The sequence below is a fragment of the Triticum dicoccoides genome, chromosome 5A (genome assembly GCF_002162155.2).
Source record: "Triticum dicoccoides isolate Atlit2015 ecotype Zavitan chromosome 5A, WEW_v2.0, whole genome shotgun sequence".
Lineage (NCBI taxonomy): Eukaryota > Viridiplantae > Streptophyta > Magnoliopsida > Poales > Poaceae > Triticum > Triticum dicoccoides.
The window spans coordinates 631,313,150-631,335,498 of record NC_041388.1 but is presented as its reverse complement, the minus strand read 5'-3'; the positions used below and the strand labels follow the sequence as shown (position 1 = coordinate 631,335,498).

General features: G+C 49.0%; 1 protein-coding gene across 2 annotated transcripts; it reads left to right on the top strand.

Annotated features, from left to right (window-relative positions):
• The first annotated feature begins 18,299 nt into the window (after positions 1-18,299).
• LOC119303590 (protein RTE1-HOMOLOG-like) lies at positions 18,300-20,750 on the top strand. 2 transcript variants are annotated; one of them, XM_037580722.1, is made up of 3 exons: positions 18,300-18,442; positions 19,777-20,050; positions 20,147-20,750. In XM_037580722.1, the coding sequence occupies exons 2-3, from the start codon at positions 19,916-19,918 to the stop codon at positions 20,525-20,527; spliced, it is 516 nt and encodes a 171-aa protein (XP_037436619.1). In that variant the 5' UTR covers positions 18,300-18,442; positions 19,777-19,915; the 3' UTR covers positions 20,528-20,750. The 2 variants fall into 2 exon arrangements, with proteins under 2 accessions (XP_037436619.1, XP_037436620.1); XM_037580723.1 differs by having other exon boundaries at positions 19,720-20,050.
• Positions 20,751-22,349: the final 1,599 nt, after the last annotated feature.

Sequence of the window (22,349 nt, the reverse complement as noted above, 5' to 3'; positions counted from 1 at the left end):
ACTATCGAGATTCATCAAAAATAGACCACTCTTCAAAGGTGCATGACCATAAAAGATATTACTCATATAAATAGAACAACCATTATTCTCTGATTTAAATGGATAATCGTCTCGCATCAAACAAGATCCAGATATAATGTTCATGCTCAACGCTGGCACCAAATAACAATTATTTAGGTCTAATACTAATCCCGAAGGTAGATGTAGAGGTAGCATGCCGACCGCGATCACATCGACTTTGGAACCATTTCCCACGCGCATCGTCACCTCGTCCTTTGCCAGTGTTCGCTTAATCCGTAGTCCCTGTTTCGAGTTGCAAATATTAGCAACAGAACCAGTATCAAATACCCAGGTGCTACTGCGAGCTCTAGTAAGGTATACATCAATAACATGTATATCACATATACCTTTGTTCACCTTGCCATCCTTCTTATCCGCCAAATACTTGGGGCAGTTCCGCTTCCAGTGACCAGTCTGCTTGCAGTAGAAGCACTCAGTTTCAGGCTTAGGTCCAGACTTGGGTTTCTTCTCTTGAGTAGCAACTTGCTTGCCGTTCTTTTTGAAGTTCCCCTTCTTCTTCCCTTTGCCCTTTTTCTTGAAACTAGTGGTCTTGTTGACCATCAACACTTGATGCTCCTTCTTGATTTCTACCTCCGCGGCTTTCAGCATTGCGAAGAGCTCGGGAATAGTCTTATTCATCCCTTGCATATTATAGTTCATCACGAAGCTCTTGTAGCTTGGTGGCAGTGATTGGAGAATTCTGTCAATGACGCAATCATCTGGAAGATTAACTCCCAATTGAATCAAGTGATTATTATACCCAGACATTTTGAGTATATGCTCACTGACAGAACTGTTCTCCTCCATCTTGCAGCTATAGAACTTATTGGAGACTTCATATCTCTCAATCCGGGCATTTGCTTGAAATATTAACTTCAACTCCTGGAACATCTCATATGCTCCATGACATTCAAAACGTCGTTGAAGTCCCGATTCTAAGCCGTAAAGCATGGCACACTGAACTATCAAGTAGTCATCAGCTTTGCTCTGCCAGACGTTCATAACATCCGGTGTTGCTCAAGTTACGGACCCAGTCTGTGTAATTGCTACCATCATCTTTCAACTTTGCTTTCTCAAGGAACGCATTAAAATTCAACGGAACAACAGCACGGGCCATCTATCTACAATCAAACATACATAAGCAAGATACTATCAGGTACTAAGTTCATGATAAATATAAGTACAATTAGTCGAATTACTTAAAGAACTCCCACCTAGACAGACATCCCTCTAATCCTCTAAGTGATCACGTGATCCAAATCAACTAAACCATAACCGATCATCACGTGATATGGAGTAGTTTTCAATGGTGAACATCGTTATGTTGACCATATCTACTATATGATTCATGCTCGACCTTTCGGTCTCCGTGTTCCGAGGCCATATCTGCATATGCTAGGCTCGTCGAGTATAACCCGAGTATTCTGCGTGTGCAAAACTGGCTTGCACCCGTTGTAGATGGACGTAGAGCTTATCACACCCGATCATCACGTGGTGTCTGGGCACGATGAACTTTGGCAACGGTGCATACTCAGGGAGAACACTTCTTGATAATTTAGTGAGAGATCATCTTATAATGCTACCGTCACTCAAAGCAAGATAAGATGCATAAAAAGATAAACATCACATGCAATCAATATAAGTGATATGATATGGCCATCATCATCTTGTGCTTGTGATCTCCATCTCCGAAGCATCATCGTGATCACCATCGTCACTGGCGTGACACCTTGATCTCCATCGTAGCGTCGTTATCGTCTCGCCAAGCTTGTGCCTCCACGACTATCGCTACCGTTTAGTGATAAAGTAAAGCATTACATCGCGATTGCATTGCATACAATAAAGCGACAACCATATGGCTCCTGCCAGTTGCCGATAACTCGGTTACAAAACATGATCATCTCATACAATAAAAATCAGCATCATGTCTTGACCATATCACATCACAACATGCCCTGCAAAAACAAGTTAGACGTCCTCTACTTTGTTGTTGCAAGTTTTACGTGGCTGCTACGGGCTTAAGCAAGAACCAATCTTACCTACGCATCAAAACCACAACGATAGTTTGTCAAGTTGGTGCTCTTTTAACCTTCGCAAGGACCGGGCGTAGCCACACTCAGTTCAACTAAAGTTGGAGAAACTGTCACCCACAAGCCACCTCTGTGCAAAGCACGTCGGGAGAAGCAGTCTCGCGTAAGCGTACGTGTAATGTCGATCTGGGCCGCTTCATCCAACAATACCGCCGAACCAAAGTATGACATGCTGGTAAGCAGTATGACTTATATCGCCCACAACTCACTTGTGTTCTACTCGTGCATATAACATCAACATATAAAACCTAGGCTCGGATGCCACTGTTGGGTTTCGTAGTAATTTCAAAAAAAATCCTACACACACGCAAGATCATGTGATGCATAGCAACGAGAAGGGGGAGTGTGATCTACATACCTAGTAGATCGACAACGGAAGCGTTTGGTTGATGTAGTCGTACGTTTTCACGGCCCGACCGATCAAGCACCGAAACTACGGCACCTCCGAGTTTTAGCACACGTTCAGCTCGATGACGATCCTCGGACTCCGATCCAGCAAAGTGTCGGGGAAGAGTTCCGTCAGCACGACGGCGTGGTGACGATCTTGATGTACTACTGCAGCAGGGTTTCGCCTAAACTCCGCTACAATATTATCGAGGACTATGGTGGCTGGGGGCGCCGCACACGGCTAAGGAAAAGATCACGTGGATCAACTTGTGTGTCTCTAGGGTGCCTCTACCTCAGTATATAAAGGACCAAAGGGGGGAGGCCGGCCGACCACATAGGGCGCGCCAGGAGAGTCCTACTCCCTGTGGGAGTAGGATTCCCCCCCCCCCCAATCCTAGTTGGAATAGGACTCGCGGAGGGGCGAAAAGAGAGAGAGGGGTCGGCCCCCTCTCCTTGTCCAATTCGGACCAAGGGAGGGGAGGGGCGCGCGGCCCACTATGGGCTGCCTCTTCTCTTTTCCACCAAGGCCCATAAAGGCCCATCTAGCTCCCCGGGGGGTTCCGGTAACCTCCCGGTACTCCGGTAAAATCCCGATTTCACCCGGAACACTTCCGATATCCAAACATAGGCTTACAATATATCAATCTTTATGTCTCGACCATTTCGAGACTCCTCGTCATGTCCGTGATAACATCCAGGACTCCGAACAACCTTCGGTACATCAAAATGCATAAACTCATAATATAACTGTCATCGTAACCTTAAGCGTGCGGACCCTACGGGTTCGAGAACAATGTAGACCTGACCGAAACATGTCTCCGGTCAATAACCAACAGCGGGACCTGGATGCCCATATTGGCTCCTACATATTCTACGAAGAACTTTATCGGTCAGACCGCATAACAACATACGTTGTTCCCTTTGTCATCGGTATGTTACTTGTCCGAGATTCGATCGTCGGTATTCCAAATACCTAGTTCAATCTCGTTGCTGGCAAGTCTCTTTACTCGTTCTGTAATACATCATCCCGCAACTAACTCATTAGTTGCAATGCTTGCAAGGCTTAAGTGATGTGCATTATCGAGAGGGCCCAGAGATACCTCTTCGACAATCGGAGTGACAAATCCTAATCTCGAAATACGCCAACCCAACATTTACCTTTGGAGACACCTGTAGAGCTCCTTTATAATCACCCAGTTACGTTGTGACGTTTGGTAGCACACAAAGTGTTCCTCCGGCAAACGGGAGTTGCATAATCTCATAGTTATAGGAACATGTATAAGTCATGAAGAAAGCAATAGCAACATACTAAACGATCGGGTGCTAAGCTAATGGAATGGGTCATGTCAATCAGATCATTCACTTAATGATGTGATCCCGTTAATCAAATAACAACCACTTGTTCATGGTTAGGAAACATAACCATCTTTGATTAACGAGCTAGTCAAGTAGAGGCATACTAGTGACACTTTGTTTGTCTATGTATTCACACATGTATTATGTTTCCGGTTTATACAATTCTAGCATGAATAATAAACATTTATCATGATTATAAGGAAATAAATAATAATTTATTATTGCCTCTAGGGCATATTTCCTTCAGGAGGCGCTTACACAGAGACCAGCGGCGGCTTCTTCACCTCCTTGCGGAAGCAGTTGGCTTTCGCGGCCGCCTCTTCCCGCTTTGGTCGCGGCGGCCGCTCCCTTGAACTTCTTCGACCGGCCACCAAGCGTACTCGGCCCGGCCGGTGCTTCTTCGCACCGCCTTGAGTGTCCAAGCCGGCGAAGGAACTCGCGCTTGGCTGGCCGGCTTTTGGCTGGCGACGCGGGGCGACTTCTCCCTCGGCCTCGTCGTCAGGCCAGTCGGCGAAAGTGGCCGAAGGCCTGGAGCCGCCTGCCTCTCCTCCTCCTCCCTCGGCGTCGGCTTCCATGGCTGCCGCCCCCAAGTCGGGATCGTGGACATCGCTCTCCGCCCGATCGGGGACAAACTGATGAGCCGGCCCCGCGGTGCCGGCCGAGGGAGGGACGAGAGGATTCTGATTCAAAACAAAAACGGTCAGACTTGACAAGTCGAACTCGGCAGCAAAAGAAATAGAAGAAGAAGGAAGACGACTTACAAGAGGCGGGGGGTTGGCGTGCGAATACAGCTCCTTGCCGAACCGCCAGTCCACCGAGAGACCGCAGTTCGCAATGTAGTTCATCGTGTTCGCCACCTCCGTGTGAGGCATGTCCTTGGAGCACATCCGACTCGGGTCCCGATGACCGTTCATCTGACAGATCAGGTGAGGTCGGCCTTGGAGTGGGAGGACTCGGTGCGCCATGAAGGCGGCCAGCAAGTCGGCCCCGGTCAGGCCCTCCGACTGCGTCAGCACTCGGAGTCGCTCGACGGCGGCGGCACCAGCGGGAGACAGCGTCCTGGCTCGGTGTGACCAGCTGGGGAGCCTTCCAGCCGGCGCTCTGGCTTCGTAAGCCGGTAGGTTGACCCAGTCGCCTTCTGGGGCGACGTTCTTCACATAAAAATATGACCGCTGCCACATCTTCATCGACTTAATCAGTGCGATGGTGGGAAACGGATTGTTGGCCACTGATCTCCGCATCGCGATGAATGCACTGCACTGGACCGGCACGCCGGCAACGTGTGTGCCAAGCTTGGATTGGAAGAACTCCCCCCAGAGCTCGATGGTGGGGAGAACGCCGAGGAAGCCTTTGCACAGGGTGGCGAAGGCAGCCAGTAGCACCACCGTGTTCGGAGTAAGGTGGTGCGGCTGGAGCCCGTGGAACTCCAAGAAGGAGCGGAAGAAGCTGCTCGCCAGCAGTCCCAGGCCGCGCATGAGGTGCAAGCGGAATATGACCCGCTCGCCCTCCTCTGGCGCCGGCGATATCTCTCCCTCCGGCGCGAGGCGGACCCGCACTAAGTCCCTGCCAGGCAGCCGCCGTGTCTGGCGGAGGATCTCAATGTCGTCGTCGTCAACCTCGGAGCCATCCCACACTCTGGAGCGAACAGCAGGAGGCGCGGTGGCGGAGGAGGAGCTCATCGTTGCGGGCACGGCGTGGTTCGGAGCAGCAGCGGCAAGAAGAAGAAGAAGCAAGAAGGAGCGAAAGGAAGTGGGGAGAATGGGCGCGCGCACTTCGCCGCCCCCTCCCCCCGCCTACTTGTAGGCTCGCGGGCTGAGAAGTCGAGGGGGCGGACGTGGGATTAACTGCGCCCGGGACCCACAACCCCCACGATTTACCACACAAAGTTACCACGCGCAATAACCGTGCGGGAACCCCAACCGTCCGCGCGGCCGCAACGGATCCGTTCGCATGCCGAGGCGCGGTAGTGGCGGGCCCCGCCTATAGGCCTGTCCTGTCGCGCGCATGGGCGATCAGACTAGCTCCGCCACGTGGCGCCTCGCGACAGGTCAACCGCGGGTGGCGGCCCGGAAGCTTGTCAGGCACGCCACCTGAACTCCGTCATAGCGTTCAAACTTTTTTAGGGGCGGGTCGGCCTTGAGCAAGTCCGACTCCGACTAGTCGGCTTGACAGAAGACGGCTAGCGAAGCCCAGATCCGACCGCCGGAAAGAAGAAACTATTGAGGCTCCATGACATGTCACCCTCGGAGCCTCACCAGCTCCGGGGACTACTGTCGGAGTAATGGGCCATGGGTAGGAAACCCAGGCCCAGAACCTTTCAAGACATCGGGGCAGACTGCGCCACTCGAGGCCCCAGGACGAAGAGCCGCCTTCTGAGAGTCGGCGGCGAGGCGGCCGGCTGCTCACTCGCGGTCGAGTCCCAGGGACGACTTCAGGATAAGCCGACTCCTGACCGGCGACTTCCAGAGAAGCCAGTCTTGGGGAGTCGGCCCGCGACGCCAACAACCCCCATGCCCTCATAAAGAGGGACAGGACGGGGAGTGGCCACAGTGAGGACCACTCCCACCCCTTTTTCCAAGGGCAGGCGTGGCTACAGTACGCCGTACCCACGAAGATTTCCGCGCGGCGCGACACTGTTGCTATGTCGGCCCTGACATCAGCCCCAGGGGGCGGAGCCCTGTGCCCATGACGGCCTGCTGGTACGACCCAAGGATGATGGGTCCCACCAGTCGGTGGGCGTACGAAAGACGGCGAAAGCACCACCAGTCGGTGCGGATGGGAGTCGGCCACCAGAAGTCGGTCTGCCCCTCCCACGGGCCCCACGCGCCATTAATCAGACACGACAAGTAGTGGCCACGGTGATTGCCCGCCAGACGGCGGGGCTGTCGCCACGACCTCATGCCCGAGCCTGCGTCATCAGAGGCACGGCTACAGTAATCTGTAGCCGGCAAAGACCTGCCCGCGGCGGACGCGGCCTGTCGGCCCCACACCAAGCCAGTCGGTGGGCCCCAGGAGTCGGCGGATAAGACGGTGGCCAGAGGGACTGACGGTTGGGCCTGCGCCCAGCCGGATTACCATTGTACCCCTGGGGGTAGGCCTATATAAACCCCCCAGGGCATCCATGCAAAGGGTTAGAATCCATTAGCACTAGACCAGATCATATAGGAAGGAGAGAGCTAGCCTTGCCTTCTCCTACCTCTAGGAAACAGCTCAAGGAGCAACTGTGTAAACACTTTACCATAATGATCATGCGGAGACCCTGTAGAGCAGCAGTAGGGGTATTATCTCCCAGGAGAGCCCTGAAGCTGGGTAAGATTCGCCGGCGTGCATGTCTTCGCCTTATCCCGTTTCCAGGCACCGGCAACGTTCTACTCGCCCCCACCATGATAAGCCATCCTTTGGCATATGTCGCACCCTACCCCCGACAAAAGATCATGTTCTTTTCGTGCTTATCCATTTAAATGGAGTGTCATGCCCTCTTTTCAAGTTCTTCCCATTCTGTCAAGTTTTGGCTCCTTTCTCAACCGGAGTGCCATCTGAAATCGTTCTTACACTTTGTGCCATTCTTTCAATAGTTCCGGAGGCAGTGTGTTGTTGATTTCATCAAGTATCCTCTCATCTTGTCAAGTTCTTGTTAATTCTTTCCATTTGCAGTCGGAGTGCTGTCCAAATTATATCATTCTTTTCCCTTCTGTCACAGCCCTAGAGCTTGCTTGTAACTAGTGGCATTGCATCCATGCATCATGTCTAAATTTCTTTAAATTTGAATTGGGGAATTGGAGAGCCTCAGAAATCATTTAAAAAAAAAGATGATCAACATTAAAAATTGCTTCAAATGTTTCCAAGGAAATGTTCCTTTTCAGCTTTGAAAAATATTGGCAAGAATAAAATGCAAACCAATATTTTTGGAGTGACTGAAACATTTATTTTGGGCCTTTGAATTAATTCAATAACTATTTGCATTGGATATATATTTGATATATAAATAATATATGTCCAATAATACTGGAACATTTTATGTGGTTTGGTATATTTTAGTTCTAGCCACATAACTATTTTCAGGATTTTATAAAATAGTTTAGTATTTTACTAAACTAAAACAACATAGAACAAAATATAAAAAAAACAACAGAAATAGGAAAAGCAGAGAGGAGAGAAACCCTACCTGGCGCTCACCTCTCAGCCCACCTGGCCCAATTCCAGTGGCTCAGCCCACCGAACCGCCACCGTCTCCCACCTCGCGCCAGAAGGACGCGAGGCGTGTGGCCACCGCACGCCGGCACGCGCCGAGCCACCTCCTGCTTGCCGCTCTCCTTCCCCGACGCTATGGACGCCTCCCCCGAGCGCCACGCACCCCCCCTGACCCCTCTCTCCCTCGCCCGTAGCCTCTCCCCTTCCCTGGCTCTCTCCCGAGCGGAGCCCGTCGCCACCGACGCCGTTCGCCGCGGCCACAACCACCGCCTCGCCTTCCCGACGCCTCCCAAAGCTCCGCCACCTCGCTCCCTACCTCCTCACCGAGCCACACGACCGGAAGGGCCCCGAAGCGCCGCCCCGATGCTTTTCTCCTCCTCGGCCGCCGGAGATCCGCCTCGCCGCCCCGCTCGCTCCGATGCATCCTCGAGCTCGCCGTTCACCTCGTCGCAACTGCCGTGAGCTCCTGCTCCTGCTCCCCCTCTCCGCTCCCTCTCTCTCACGCCGTAGCTGCCGCACCACATCCAACCGCACGCGCCGCCGCCCGCACTCGTCGCCGGTGATGCTCCGGTGACCATTTGGTCCCGGGCATGCGCCCAACGCGCTCCCCGCATCGCGTAGAGCCTCCGTGGCACCTCGCCGCGCTCGTTTGCGCACCGCAGCCCCATCCCCACTTGCACCCGAGCTTCGGCCGCCGCCGAGCTCGTCGCCGGCACCACTCCAGTCACTCCCCGGCCGCGCCACCACCACAGTTGGATGCGGACGAGCGTCCGCATCCCGAAGCTGTGCTCCGCACGCCAAACCGAGCCCTGTGGGCAAAACCCGAGGCTCGCCACCGCGGCTGGCCTCGCGGCGTCAAGCCGCCGGTGGGTTTGACCCACTTTGACCACGGCGGGACCCCCCCTGTGTCCATGACAGGTGGGGCCGGCCTGTTAATTAGGTTAGGATTAGTGTTAACTAAAAATTAGTTAGACTAATTACACTGACACGCGGGACCCACTGTCAGGTTTGACCGGACAGTGACCTGTTGACCTGCTGACGTCACTATGAGGTCATGCTGACGCAATAATTCCTTTCTGGAATTTAAATAAATCTTAAATGATTTATTATTTTCAGAAAATGTTTAAAACTTCTAAAAATCTTATAAATTCAACCGTAGCTCAGAATGAAATAATTTATATATGAAAAATGATCAGAAAAATATGAAGAATCTGTTTATGCCATGATCATGCATATTTGAACAAGTTAACCTCACTGAATAGGATGAATCATGATTAGGGTAATTTGTGAAAGAACATTTGGAGTTGGAGTTTAGCCTTGTTTGAATTCCACTTCAATTAATTTGGCTTACAGCTGCATTAGCTCAAAACACCAGCATATTGCCATGTCATTATCATGCATCATATTGTTGCATCGCATTGATTGTGTTATTTCTTGTTTGCCGGTAATTGTCCCCTCTCAGTAGACGATGTTCCGACGATTGTTCGATGACACCGATGAAGAACTATATTATCTTCAGAAGTGCCAGGCAAGCAAAACCCCCTTGTGCATTCCGATACAATCCTACTCTCTCGCCCTGCTCTCTTTTACTGCATTAGAACAACAACGAGTCATTTGTTACTTGCTGCGGTAGCTGAACCCCTTTATCCTCTGCATGACCTGTCATTGCCACAGTAAATAGATGAAACCCACTAGTATGAGTAGGAGTTGTTTGAGCCATGTTGTGCCTACTCATTCATGTTTGTTTGTCATGCCTGCTATTGCTTAGAGTTGAGTCAGGTCTGATTCATCGGGGATGAATCAGAGGTGTGTGAACATGTCCTACTATGTGTGAGCTAAGTGGTGAACACGATTTGGTAAAGGTATCGGTGAGAGGCCATGTAGGAGTACATGGTGGGTTGTCTCATTGAAGCCGTCCTTAGGAACTGAGTTCTGTGTTTGTGATCCATGATTCAGCTACTACCATGCATTGGGCCCTAAAATATGACCCCGCTCGACTTCTTATTCACCCTTGTCCTCTGTCCAGGAGTTGCAAGTAGTTTCTGGTGTTTGTAGTATGCTGGAGGCCATGGACAGCGCTGACCGTAGGGGTGGGCTGTGATGCGGTAGGCACGTGGCCGGGTATACCGGGCGCCCGTTTGGTGTCACGGAACCCTGTTCACATCGTTTGGGGCTGTGAGCGAAACTCCGGCTGGATCTCCTCATGGATGGAACCCGAATAGGCGATAAACCTGGACTAGAGACTTGAGTGATTAGGTAGGTCGTGGTCTACACCCACGTCGGCTTTCGCTTGAAGTCTGCCGAGCACATGTCGTGTGCAGACGCTAAGTGGTGGAAACATGTATGAAGAAGTACACCCCTGCAGGGTTAACATCATCTATTCGAATAGCCGTGTCCGCGGTAAAGGACTTCTGGGTTGCTTATATCAGTTCATAGACAAGTGAAAGTGGATACTCTAAAATGCGCAAGATAAGCGTGAGTGCTATGGATGGCGTTCTCGTAGGGCGACGGGAGCGGTTCCATAGTGGTGTATTGGTTGGTGAATATGTGGACTCGTGTGCGCCTCCTCAAAAGAGTTGCTTGCAGTCGTAGTTCAGGATAGCCACCGAGTCAAAGCTGGCTTGCTGCAGTTAAACCCCCACCATCCCTTTGTTGATAATGATGCATATGTAATTAGTTCTGATGTAAGTCTTGTTGGGTACATTTGTACTCACGTTTGCCTATTTTATGTTTTTGCAGAGAGACTTCAGTCTCACTAGTAGTTCCACGTGGACTTCGACGTTTAGCTTGTTACCTCAGCTACGATCTTGTGCCTCGGCAGGTTTTGGTAGATAGTCAGGCTTCTCAGCCTTTTTCATTTATAGATGTCTGTACTTAGACATGATAGCTTCCGCTTGTGTTTTGACTTGTATGCTCTGAATGTTGGGTCGTAGGACCCATGTGTGTAATATCTCGCTCCTCGGAGCCTATCGAATAAATACTTGAGTTGTAGAGTCATGTTGTGATGCCATGTTGTATTTGCACATATCGAGCATATTGTGTGTATGTTATTGAAATGCTTGGTATGTGTGGGATCTGACTATCTAGTTGTTTATTCTTAGTAGCCTCTCTTACCGGGAAATGTCTCCTAGTGTTTCCCCTGAGCCATGGTAGCTTGCTACTGCTCCGGAACACTTAGGCTGGCTGGCATGTGTCCTTCTTCATTCCTGTGTCTGTCCCTTCGGAGAAATGTCACGCGATGAATACCAGAGTCCTGTTAGCCCGCTACAGCCCGGTTCACCGGAGTCCTGTTAGCCCAGTGCTACAGCCTGGATTCACTCGCTGATGACCGACACGTTCGATGCTGGGTCATGGATGCCTGTCCCTGTAAGTCTGTGCCACTTTAGGTTTACGACTAGCCATGTCAGCCCGGGCTCCTTATCATATGGATGCTAGCGACACTATCATATACGTGTGCCAAAAGGCGCAAACGGTACCGGGCAAAGGTAAGGCGACACCCGTGGGAATACCGTGCGTGAGGCCGCAAAGTGATATGAGGTGTTACATGCTAGATCGATGTGGCATTGAGTCGGGGTCCTGACACCTTCTCTATCTTGTTTCAACCGGGGTGTTATGTCTATCATTCCTCTTCTAACAGGACTCTCATCCAAGTGCTTTCATTTTGCCAAGTTCATATTCTTTGCCTTCCATTTCCAACCAGAGTGTTGTCGTAATTGATCTTTATCGTTCCTTGTACATCTCGTTTCAACCGGAGTGCTTGCATGTACTTCTTTTCCATTGCAATCCTTGTCTTTTCTCTTTCAACCTCCAAGGTTCTCGTAATGTGCCTTGTTCCTCTTTTACAACGGAGTGTTTTCAACTTTGTTCATCTCCGTTGTATTCTTTTCTTGAAGTTGTTCAACCTCTCAAGGTTCTTTGGTTTCACTCGTTTGTCAAAGAAGCAACTTAGTTTTACCTCTCCTCTTCCTCTTCTGTTTTCCCTCCGGTGCCATTCTAGATCTCGGGACGAGATCCTCTCGTAGTGGTGGAGTGTTGTAACGCCCCAAGACTGTTGCGCCAAGTGTCTTCCAGTTATTCGCCGTCATTGCCATGTCATTTGTCTGCGTGTTGCATTTCATCATGTCATCATGTGCATTGGATCATCTTGTTTTCAAAACTTGCATCTGTCCGGGTCTCCCAGTTCCTTCCGTTATCCGTTCTGAGCCCAGACACACTTGCACGCGCTCGCGGCATATCCGAAATAGTATTTTATAAGTGGCCAGAAAATGTTCTCGGAATGGGATGAAAGTTGGCGTGCGGTGTTGTTTCATTGTCAGTAAGCCGCCTGCCAAGTTTCATCGCATTCGGAGTTCGTTTGATGCCCCAACGGATAACATAGCGACAATATAATCGGTCTATCGTCGGACGTTTTCAGTCTCCGGGAACAGTCATCGGGCCTCTCTCTTTTCTCTTCTCTCAGCCTGAGGCCTTCTGCACAGCCCACTACCACTCACCGTCAGGCCCTACCTAAACTCTCATGTCAGCCCGTGACCCTCCTTGCGCATGTCCGAAAGCTGTCCCGGACCCGACCCGGGTAGTTGTCACTGTTGGATCCGGATCATCCCCAAACGTCTACAAAACATCTCTGTTTTATTTTTTTGATCTTCCTAGCCTATTTATCTGGGACCGTGCGATTAAGATCGGATGGACCTTTTACCCCTAAACCTAATTGGCTTGCTATATATACAGGGCAAACCCTAAAATCTAGGGACATTGTCCCATCCACCAAATCCCTCCTCATTTCGCCGCCGCCACCCACTCAAAATCTATTGGGATCCATCCCCCAATCCCTTTGTCCCACCGATCCACCAGTCAGCGCGCCTCTCCTGTCCCTCGCTCTCCATCACCGCAGGCCACCCAGTGCCCGAGCGCCACCTGCTCTGCTCTGCTCCCGCACCCGAGTCCTCGACCTCGCTCGTCGGTGGCCAGCCCGACCAGCATCCGGCCACCTACAGGTCGACCCTGTCGCCCCTCTCCTTCCCTTCCTTGCCTCGTTTCTCCCTCACCCTGCTGCCGTGGCTACTTCGTAGATCCCAGCCATGGCCATCGGCTTGCCTCCGCCCGGAGCAGTCCGTCCCCGCGACGCTCCTGCTCGCCAAGTCCCTCTGCCGGAGCCCCGCGCATCGCCCTGCTTCCATCTCCTCGACGTCGGCTGCATCGAGCAGCAGCAGCTACCAGCGCCACCGGGCCTCTGCCTCCCCTACCGCCTGGACAAGTCCGGCCTCCCACAGCCCCTTTCTTCCCTGACCGCGGCCACGCCGCCGATCGCCAGCAAACCCAGCAGGGAGCCGCCGCCGTGGAGGTTCACTGGCGCTCGAGGATGCAAGCCGCCGCCGTTTGCCTTGTCGCCTGCCCCTTGTTCGGATCTGGTTGGCCTCTCTACGCCTTGCTGCCTCCTCTGCATCGGTCGCTGCTTCTCCTGCTTCTAGGTGCGAGCCCGCGTGGACGAGGACGACCAGCGACCAGCGCCCGCGTTGACTTCCCGGTCGCTAGCCGCCAGCCCGCTAGCGCCTCCCCAAGGCCCAGCGCCAGGCCTCCTCTATATTTTTTTGAACGGGCCAAGCCCATGGTAAGCCAGATCCAGCGCCCCGCCTTGCACTAATGGGCCAACCAGTTTTGGCCCAGATCATTTTTTTCCTGCCTGCGATTTTAGCCTTTATTCCAGAGACGACTGTTTTATAGAAACCCCCCCTGTTGTTCATGCATATTTTATCTCTCAAACGGTGCATCATATTAAAACAAGTTATATATGAAAAATGCTTAGAATTATGTGTAGATTAATAATATGCCACTTTCATCTATGTTTAAAATGCTTAAAATGTTGTTTGTTTAAATTTTTCCCTTGCCATGCTAAAATGCTTTTCATAACTAAATAACCGTAACTCGGAATTTAATAAATTTTATATGTAAATGGGGTAGAAAAATGCCTAGTTTAACATGGTGGCTTTACTTTGCATGTTTAATAACTCTAAAATATGGTTTAGGGCAGAAAAGTATCAAATCCATAAGTATGCTTATGAGGATTTTTCGAACTTGTTGCTTGTTGTTCCGGCCTCATTTAAACTTGCCTAGATAGGTAGTTTTACTTTGCTTCACCTCTTGCCATGCTAACCAACATTTAATATTGTTGAGTACATAAACGAGAGAGAACTAAATAAGTCACGTGGTGTTTCGTCACTATGCAACGGAGTTGTATATTGAGATCCACTTAATTTGTAGGATTATTTGTGCACTTTGCCATGCCATGCTTCATTAAACCGGACATGCATCATACTTGGATGTGCATCATGCCATGTTTATGTGGTGGTTGTTTACTATGTTGTTTGCTTCTTTCCGGTGTTGCCTCTTCGGGTTAGTTTCGATAACGTCGCGTTTGTGAGGATCCGTTCGACTTCATTCGTTTGTCTTCTTCATGGACTCGTTCTTCTTCCTTGCGGGATTTCAGGCAAGATGACCATACCCTCGAAATCACTTCTATCTTTGCTTGCTAGTTGCTTGCTCTTTTGCTATGCCTATGCTGCGATACCTACCACATGCTTTATCATGCCTCCCATATTGCCATGTCAAACCTCTAACCCACCTTATCCTAGCAAACCATTGTTTGGCTATGTTACCGCTTTGCTCAACCCCTCTTATATTGTGGTTAGTTGCAGGTGAAGATGGAGTTTGTTCCATGTGGGAACATGATTATTGTTGGGATATCACAATATCTCTTATTTAATCAATGCATCTATATACTTGGTAAAGGGTGGAAGGCTTGGCCTTATGCCTGGTGTTTTGTTCCACTCTTGCCGCCCTAGTTTCCGTCATACCGGTGTTATGTTCCTTGATTTTGCGTTCCTTACGCGGTTGGGTTATAATGGGAACCCCTTGACAGTTCGCCTTGAATAAAACTCCTCCAGCAAGGCCCAACCTTGGTTTTACATTTGCACTAACAACCTAGCCTTTTTCCCTTGGGTTTCCGGAGCCCGAGGGTCATCTTTATTTTAACCCCCCCTCCCCCGGGGGCCAGTGCTCCTCTAAGTGTTGGTCCAAACTAGAGTCCTTTGCAGCGCCCCCTCGGGAAAACTCGAGGTTTGGTTTTAGCTGTACGGAGCGCTCATCCGGTGTGCCCTGAGAACGAGATATGTGCAGCTCCTATCGGGATTTGTCGGCCCATCCGGGTGGCTTTGCTGGTCTTATTTTACCATTGTCGAAATGTCTTGTAACCAGGATTCCGAGCCTGATTGGGTCTTCCTGGGAGAAGGAATATCCTTCGTTAACCGTGAGAGCTTGTGATGGGCTAAGTTGGGACACCCCTGCAGGGATTTGAACTTTCGAAAGTCGTGCCCGCGGTTATGGGCAGATGGGAATTTGTTAATGTCCGGTTGTAGAGAACTTGACACTTAACTTAATTAAAATGCATCAACCGCGTGTGTAGCCGTGATGGTCTCTTCTCGGCGGAGTCCGGGAGGTGAACACGGTGTTGGAGTTATGCTTGAACGTAAGTAGTTTCAGGATCACTTCTTGATCACTTCTAGTTCACGACCATGCTTTGCTTCTCTTCTCGCTCTCTTTTGCGTATGTTAGCCACCATATATGCTAGTGCTTGCTGTAGCTCCACCTCACTACCTTTTCCCTTCCCATAAGCTTAAATAGTCTTGATCTCGCGGGTGTGAGATTGTTGAGTCCCTGTGACTCACAAATTACTTCAAAAACCAGTTTGCAGGTGCCGATGATATCGTGCAGATGGCGCAACCGAGCTCAAGGAGGAGCTCGATGAAGATCGCATTCTTTGTGTTGTTTCGTTTCCAGTTGATCAGTAGTGGAGCCCAGTCGGGGCGATTGGGGATCTGTTACATTAGGGGTTGTCTTTCTTTTTGGTTCCGTAGTCGGACCTTGGTTGTATTCTGGTTGTTGTAATGCTATTTATGTATTGTGTGAAGTGGCGATTGTAAGCCAACTCTGTACCTCTTTCTTATTCAGTACATGGGATGTGTAAAGATTACCCATCTTGCAACATTGCCTACAATGTGGTTATGCCTTTAAGTCGTGCTCCGACACGTGAGAGATATAGCCGCATCGTGGGTGTTACAATGTGCCCGAGGGACATGATTGAACATCCACACAATCCACTGCCAAATATACAAAGCATACCTTATAACTTTTGGTAAATTGCCAGTTTGCAACTTTGCATTATGACATTGTCAGTCTCGCATCTCTTTTTGCGCGCGGAGGGGGGTGGGCATTTCTCACTGGCATAGATGAATTTTACAAAGCTACATATCACACTAGAAAGAAACCATTCAATTGCAAAGAAAACTTGTCAGCTTTCAAGAAAAGTGAGTAGCGTAAAGAAATGATTACTTCTACTTGTAATTGTCGAGCAGCTGGTATGTGTCAAACCTTACCTCCCTATTTAAAACCCCCTCCGTTCTGAAATGGATATTTTGGAATGAAAGGTATTTCAGAATGAAAGGGGGTAACAAATATAATTACTACCTGCATGTGGTAATTAACCCATACATCATTATCTAACATGTGGTAATTAATCCATACATCATTATCCAATAATATACAATCACCTTTTGCTACCTCAAATGTCTTCCATTGGAGCTGTAAGGAACAGAAAGAAACTAACAAAGCTCCAGGCAATATTAACCTACATCATAAACAAATGTTTGCATCTGGATTGTCTATCATACATGTATGAGCAACATTGTATTGTGCACTCTTAGATGTTAGTGGGTAAATCCTCGTAGCGAGGCGGCCGGCTGCGAGTAGCGCCGGCGACTCGTTCGATTGTGGGTGATCGAACGCTCCTCCCTTTGCCCATGTTTCATGAAACCGCTCCGGCACGTGTCACACGGTTGGTGGGTCCCAGCGACCACTTTTTGTTGATTCCTCCTCTCCTTTATCTCTATTCTTGGTCTTACATTTTCTTTTTCTTTTTTTGCGGGGTTGGTCTTACATTTTCATCTCTTCCCTTTCTTTCATCTCTCATTTATCTGAGAACGCCATGAACGCCCTTCCGTCTGAACGCGTACCTTTTACTCCCCCCTCTTACCCCTCTCTCCATATCTGCGACCATGGCCGCAGTGAGTTGTAACGACGGTGCGATGAGCTGGAAAAGGAAAACATACCATAGGATGCTGCAACGGCGACCACAACTTGCTGGACCAAACCCCGGCGAGTAGCGATGGTTGCCGCGGCGAGCTGAAACCACAGTCACAGTTTACAAGTTTTTTTTAGATTGAAATAGAAAGTGAGTTGATCCTATGGTTCCCACACATCGGACGCACCACGTTGTCTAGGAGCACGGTAGCATGCCATGGGTGGTATCACAGGTTAGAGCGACTCTAGTAGACCCCGCAAAAACTTGACCTGTAAAACGCGTTTGCAGTTTTACGAAGATCGCGTTAGCGGGTCGAAAACTAGCGTGGCCGAACAGATACTGTAAAACAAACTGTAAAACTGAAATAAAGAGATCCTTCTTACAGTCCGGCCGTTGCCGCTCCTTCCTCCAGCCGGCCGTGCCCAACCCCGTCGGCCGCGCCCCGTCGCCCGCAGGCCATGCCCCACCGCCCATCGGCCGCGCCCCATCGCTCATCGGTCGCGCCCCATCCCTGCTGGTCGCGCCCCATCACCGCGCCGGTCGCGCCCAGCCTCGCCGGCCATGCCCCGTCGCCTCCGTCGTTTGCGCCCAGCCTTGCCGGCCACGCCCCGTCGCCTTCGTCGTCCGCGCCTTGCTCTATTGCCATGCGAGCCGTGCCCCTTTGCCTACCGCGTCGGGAGGATTCCGGCGGCCAGGCTGAGATCATGGGAGGCCACGACGATGTCGAGCTCGTCCAATTCGAACCGACGGCGATCAATTGCGGCGCCTAGCGGCCTTTTTTGATGTGCGGTGATGAATTCCGGCGAGTTTAGGGCGGATTCCGGCAAACTCCGCGACGGCGTGTTTGATCCGACGAGGCTTGACCGGTATACGGGGCCCCTAAATTCGGCCTTCGAACCTCCAAAGATAAGGGTTTTGGATGTGCATTTGCGGTGGCCCTTAAAAAATTTACGGATTGGACCACTTTTACGGTTTTTGTTCTGAATATTTTATTTGCCTAAAACTGTAAAACGCAAAAAATTTACGGGTTTGACTTATGCATGGTTACTAGAGATGCTCTTATTTTCCCCACCGCACCCATCTCCAAGCACGAGCTCTCCCCAACCCCGACCGCTGCATCTCCTAGCACTAGCAGGCCCCATCGCCGTCGCCGCCGCCGGCGCCGCCGCTGGTCCTCGCCGAGGAGAAGGCGTCAGGTCGATCTCCGCGAGGACTCCCTCTCTCGGTAAGTCCAATCTGCAGAAGATAGCGGAACCGGAATCATACCTACCTTTTCTGCTCGTGTGCTTTTCCTGCCTGAACCGGACGGGCGAACCCTATCTATGACCCCCGCGTTAGGTTTCGTAAAATAATTTCCTCCAGCTTTCTTGAATCCCAGTAAGCGCCGTACGGGGAATGTTGTTTGGTTGTCTCGAATGGACTGGTTCAGTTAGGGGATTTGGGATTTCCTTGGTGCTCTTGGATCGGTGAAACAGCCAATGGTCCAGGTCCTTTGTTGGTCTTGGATTTGGCGAATAGGCATTATCCTGTGTCCCGTCTCCTGTTGGACTGGATGTGCGGGAGCAGAATTGGCATTTAAATCAGATAGAAATTGTGTTGAGGTATGCTGGTTTTTTCTAGAATGTGCCTCCCAATCATGTTAAATCTCCTTAACCACAGTGGATTTCCGGCTTCGTTGATTCCAAATATGAGAGTAGATTAGATATGTGGAAGAACGCTTCCTGAGGGATCACCCAGGTGGATCCGTGTGCAAAATGACATGATTTAAGGCTTAATATCATTTCTTGAGTGATTGACTGTTATAGTAATCTTGACAAAAACAAGTGTGTAAAAATAATAGTCTAATTAGAGAATTACACAGAATATCTGACCATATTACTGTGATAAAATTTGGTTCAATCATACAGAGGATTGTAGAAATCACTTTGGGATGACAATGCAGGGAGAAACATTATGACTGAACTCGCGCTTTCTCAGAGAACACGAGCATCCTTTTGACTTACACTGCATAGCGATAGGAAATAGTATGGTAATTTCCTTATGTGATTTAGTTGCATTTTTGGCACCAGCCTGTCAATAGCAGCAATCAAGTTAGTCCGCAACTTTTTTGCTTGGCAGTTCTCCTCAACTTAATAGATATCGAGAGTAGAATAGATTTACTGCGACTGTGCTGTATTCATGCTGTTTGTGTTATTATTTCAGCATCTTAAGTATTCCCTTCTATTTTATATTGGTACATCACACTTGCAGTAACCATTTGGTCTAAAGGTGCTATTATTCTTATGGTTCATTTGAGACAACATTTGACCATTAAAATACAAAGGTAGATTTATTTCTCAAAATAAGAACATCTGCCTGCCTAAATGCTGCTTGTGGATTTAAGTTCTTGCACTTGTTTTATGCTCCTTGTTGAATAGAACTTCTTCAATTCTGCATTGCATGCCATTATAAATGTCAAGTACTTGGCATCCATTTCATGTGTTTTTCTTGTTTTCCTGACAGCACGAATGTGCATTCTTCTTCTGATGCTATTTTTTCTGCAACATTCCTCTGGAGCAGTTCTCCCTTGAATCTGGATCAGCAGCTTGAACTAGAGTGAGCTGAAGCTGAAAGAAGCCAGCTTAGTCCAATCGACCCAAGAAGAGCTCGGTTTCCTTGTTGCATAGTGTGGACTCCCATACCCTTCATCACATGGCTGATGCCATTTATCGGTCACATTGGCATTTGCAGAGAAGATGGTGTAATCTTGGACTTTGCCGGTCCAAATTTCGTGTCAGTTGACAACTTTGCCTTTGGAGCTGTTACACGCTATATCCAATTAAATGGTGATGAGGTCTGTACTTTGTGGTTTATATACTAATATTTACGCAGCATTCAAATCTCAAATCATACTATTACTCACAAGCCGTTAATCTCTTGTCACACGCAGTGCTATAAACTTCTCGACACCGGCGCAGAGACGACATGGGATGGTGCTCTGAGGAAAGGCGTGCAGGAGTTTCAGAACAGGAACTACAACCTGTTCACCTGCAACTGTCACTCCTTCGTCGCCAACAACCTGAACCGGCTCTTCTACGCCGGCCACGACAAGTGGAACGTGGTGAGCCTGGCCGCGGTGATGTTCCTACGGGGCCGCTGGGTGAGCGCGGGGGCCGCGGTGAAGACCCTGGCGCCATTCGTTGTGGTGCTTGCCCTTGGGGTTCTCCTCGGCGGCACGGCGTTCTTGCTCGGCCTCCTCGCCTTCGCCGCCGTCATGACCGGGTGGTTCCTCGTGGGCACCTACTGCATCAAGGGCCTTGTGGAGCTGTAGCTGCAGCACACCGGGCTTGAGTTTGGATTGGGGACTTGGGGGGTCTCCTTGTGATTCCTTGTGCCTTCTTGTAACCTTGTCTTTAACTTGTGCATCTTCTCATAACCTTGTACATCTAACAGTAATCGTGCTGCAATTAATGTTGATTCCAAGATTAATTGCAATTAATGTAATTGATGTTGTTTCCAAATCAGGATTAATGTAATTAATGTTGTTTCCAGATTGTCGGTGGTGTGAGGAACATATCAGGTGCGGTGTGTGCTTTTTTATAAGCAAGTACTCCCTCCGTCCCACAATGAGCGGGAATGGTCTTTTTGTCTCCTACTGTTCTTCAAGTCTGTAAAACGTCGTATGTTTATGCTCTCTCCGTTTTTATTTACTTCACATATTAGCTTTGATTGAAGTCAAACTTTACAAAGTTTGACCAAGTTTGTAGAAAACAATAGGAACATTTATAGTAACAAATTTATATGATGTGAAAGTAGTTACAATGATGAATTCAATGATATATATTTGGTGGTGTACATGTTAATATATTTTTCTAAAAACTTGTTAAAAGTATATAAAGTTTGACTTTAGACAAACTTAATATACGGAGTAAATAAAAATGAAGAAAGTACTAGATAGACGAGCGATAATGGTCTTTTTGTCTGTCTTAAAAACTACTCTCTCCGTCCCATAATATAAGAGACGGAGGGAGTAGTTACCAAATCTAGACGGCCTCAGCGCGTTAATTGGGACCTGATCATATCCAAATTTATTTTAGTTATATATATTTTCTAGGTCATCCTATATAGATAAATAGTTTTTTTGCTAATAGAATATAGATAAATAGTTGATCCTTACTATCTCTGACAACGTTGCGAGTTGCATGCAAAAGGCTCCTTCATATGTTTTGGTCGTTCTCGCTCCGGTCAGTTTGCCTTCAGCACCCCACGTGCAATCCATGCTTTATGGATTTTGGTGGTTCTCACTCCAGTCAGTTTGCCTTTTGCGGACAAATGTCAATCCATGGACGATGGTTTGACATAGGGGAAATGATTGTGCTGCCACGATGGTGGGATTTCTAGCCCAGCGCATGTAATTACTGGGATCATGAAAAGGTGACGGCGACAATACATGTTGACTTCAATGTGGTGCTTCTCGAGTACCCTATCTTGAGCTCCGGGGTGAAAACCCTAGGTAAGTCCTGAGTTGATTCTACATGGCAATGATGAGGTTTGTGCGTCATTACCTTGTTGAAGGCATTGTTCAGATATGCTCGGACTTGTTTTTCAGGGCGAAAATCTAGAATTTGGCCCGTGATGATTGAATCCAATAATGATGGGTTGTTTACTTTCTGAAGGTGTTACTGATGAAGAACCGGCGTTGATGTTGAGGAACCTTTGTGGTTGGTGCAGATATGATCTTTGTAGTAGTTTGGTGATTGTTGTTTTGATCGCTTTATTTTTCTTCTTCTCTCGCTTAGGCATAGTTTTGGTTTTGTATGACTTTGGTCCTTGCCGACGTATTTTATCTGTGTGCATCCTAAGTAAGCAGAGGTCGGGTGTGTGCTCATTATATTTGTATTCACTTGATGCTCATTTTGAGTAAATAAAATCCACCTTTTATCGAAAAATCTCGATTATCTCTACATGCACACAAGTCACCTCATCAATCACACTAAATATCTCTTTCTTAACATGCATGAAAAACACAAACTCATGAAAACATCATGAAAACAAATATTCCAACCAATCCCACGGCAATGCGCTAGTTAGATTAATAGTAAACGGTCTTTCTTTATTTTTCTTCCAGCTTTCGTCCTCAAACCGCCGCCCCC